Source organism: Myotis brandtii, unplaced genomic scaffold (assembly GCF_000412655.1).
Source record: "Myotis brandtii unplaced genomic scaffold, ASM41265v1 scaffold75, whole genome shotgun sequence".
NCBI lineage: Eukaryota > Metazoa > Chordata > Mammalia > Chiroptera > Vespertilionidae > Myotis > Myotis brandtii.
In genome coordinates this window covers 250,340-253,035 of record NW_005370991.1, presented here as the reverse complement: position 1 = coordinate 253,035, position 2,696 = coordinate 250,340, and the positions used below count along the sequence as shown (strand labels likewise).

Below are 2,696 nucleotides of genomic sequence, written 5' to 3'. Positions count from 1 at the left end.
TCAGGTCCAGGCAGTCCTCAGGCTCGTAGGGATGCGCGTGAGGTGGCGACAGGCTCTCTCCGAGGTGGTCACCACCGTGCTTTACAACCACTCAGATCTCGTCTAGTGACAAAGCGAGTCCTTAGAGGCGGAAAATGGAACAGGAAGGGGAGAAGGGTGGCGATTGATTTTTCTGACTATGTTTTGTTTTTGAATGTGGTCGTCAACTGACTTAGCTGAAGGATCAGGGGTTTTTTCTCTGTTGGAATTTAACACGAGACGGGGAGAATGACATGACACCTGGGTGCCAGCCTGAGCCAGCGACACGGGCCCTGGGGAGGAATGCAAAAGGAAATGGATGGCAACTGCTCTGAAATATACGGCCGACACCAGGAAGGACAAAGCCACTTTCAAACTCAGGTCCAGGCAGTCCTCAGGCTCGTAGGGATGCGCGTGAGGTGGCGACAGGCTCTCTCCGAGGTGGTCACCACCGTGCTTTACAACCACTCAGATCTCGTCTAGTGACAAAGCGAGTCCTTAGAGGCGGAAAATGGAACAGGAAGGGGAGAAGGGTGGCGATTGATTTTTCTGACTATGTTTTGTTTTTGAATGTGGTCGGGGGGGGTTGTAGCTTTTTTCTTTTCCTTTTTTTTTAAATCTTTTTGGTTACTGAAAAAAATAGAACAGTCCACTGTCCAGCAGAGGCTGCTTCAACTCTATTGCTCTCGGGGCTCATTCCGCGTGGACCTGGGTTTCGGGGTGCTGCAGGGACAGCTCCGCGGGCAGGAAGGCGCCCTGCCCCAGCGCGGTGGCGTAGGTCCTGCTCTGCGGGTGGGCGAAGCCAGGGGGCAGGTAGGCCCCCATGGCTCCTCCCACGAAGCCTCCTCGCTGGAGCTGGGGTGGGGAGTGGTAGCCCTCCAGGTTGTCGTACTGGGACACGGTGGCCAGGCTGCCCTGGCGCCGGCCGTGCGCTGGGTACTGGCACAGCTCCCCGCTCTGGGTGTGATGGAGCTTCAGGCTGTGACTCCGCTCCGGCTTCGGGGGTGGGACCGAGGCCTGGCCGAGCGGCTCCTCCTCCGGGTAGCAGTCTCGGGGGTGTTTGTCTGGGGCGGGGGGCTGCCTGGCCCGAGGCCTCTCCAGCTCTTTGCAGAGCCTCGCCTCTTTGTGGTTCAGTCGCAAAGACTCGGGGCCCATGGTCATGTACTTCCCTCCAGAGTTATGGTAGCTGGCGGGCTCACAGGCGTCCGGACTCCCTTTGGCCCCATAATCTAAGTGGCCGGCCCCCTGGGGGTGAGGGGGCCCGCTCTTCGGCTCGCACAGGTGCCTATGGCTTGCTTCCTGGTGTGCCCTGTGCTCCGGGAGGCCGCAGCCCGGGTCGTGGAGCTTGCGGTTCCTGAGGCTGCTCTGCTTCTGCGGGAGGGACGGTTTCTCTGGCTGCCCGTTGCCGTGCCCACCGTGCCCTCCGTGGTAATGGGCCCTGTCCAGCTCGGCCTCCGGGTGCTTCCTGTAGAAGGGGTCGCCGCCCTCGGGGCTGAGGGCCTTCCCCGGGGGCCGGGCCTCCTTCCCCTCGGCCACGGAGAGAAGTCCAGTTTTCCCAGGATCGGATTTGCTGCGCAGGTGGATGACATAGAGCCCACCCAGCTCGTCCTGCAGGGCCGGGCTCATGTTGTCGTACTGGGACATGACGGGCCCCTTCACCTTCTGCCGGGCCCGGCTCTCCCTGCGGATGGACTGCATGCGGTACTTCTCCATGTCCTCAAAGTCCCACGAGGTGTAAGTGTGCTTCCCGTCGGCGGCCGGGGGCATGCCGACGACACCGTGGTCATTACCGGAGAAATAGCCGGTCACGGTGGCCCGGGGCCGGGGCGGCAGCCCGGCGTACCCATACAGGCTCTTCCCCTGCAGCCGAGGGTTGTGGAAGGCAAAGTCGCGGCTGGGCAGGCGGTGCAGGGGCCGCAGCTGCACAGTGCCGTAGGCGTCCACGTCGCACAGGGCGCCGTCGGGGCTGTAGTAGGAGCCGGAGGAGCTGGAGTAGGGGCTGTAACGGTAGTGCACCCGGCCATTCTCAAAGTAAGGCTGCAGCTGCGTGACGTGGTAGTCCGAGCGGGCCTGGGAGGCCGGGTATGGCTTGTACTGGTACAGGGGCCTCGGGCAGTAGGCGGGCTCGTCGTCGGGGGGAACCTCCGTCCGGGAGATGGGGACGGAGCGGATCATGGCAGCCGGGGGCGTGTGGAGAGACTGCACCCTCCGGATGGTGGGGTACGGGTCTTCTGGGTAGCAACCACCCCGAACAGATGAGCTCAGAGAAGACACGTACTCGACCCGGCTGCACGGCTTGGAGTGGTGTCCGGACGCACTTCTCCCGGGGGCCACGTAGGTGTTGTAACGGGGACCCACGGAGGCTGGCGGCTCGGACCGGGCCCCGTAGGCGTGGTGCGGCTCCAGGCCGCTGTGATGGGGCGGCACGCTCTGGGCACGGTACTGGCAGTTTGGAGTCATATTGAAATGCACACAGTTTTCCGGACCGAAGGGCTCAGGGGTGACGTCGGGCCTCGTGAAGGTGGCGTAAGTGGCTTTCTGAGGCGCGTGCTTCGGCTGCGGGACGGGAAGTGGCAAAGGCAAGACATCATCCCCGGCGGCCGAGGCGAAGGGATGGTAACTGGCGCCGCTGGCCGCCTCCACACCACCACAGTGGATGGCGGCCGCGACTTTACTCT

General features: G+C 63.0%; 1 protein-coding gene across 1 annotated transcript in view; it reads right to left on the bottom strand.

Annotated features, from left to right (window-relative positions):
* Positions 1 to 237: 237 nt before the first annotated feature.
* Positions 238 to 2,696, bottom strand: part of ARHGAP32 (Rho GTPase activating protein 32) — a 109,327-nt gene continuing 106,868 nt past the window's right edge. Inside the window, exon 25 of the mRNA XM_014530617.1 lies at positions 238 to 2,694. Within this exon, the coding sequence (XP_014386103.1) occupies positions 712 to 2,694 (1,983 nt within the window). The 3' untranslated portion in view covers positions 238 to 711. The remainder of the gene's footprint in view (positions 2,695 to 2,696) is intronic.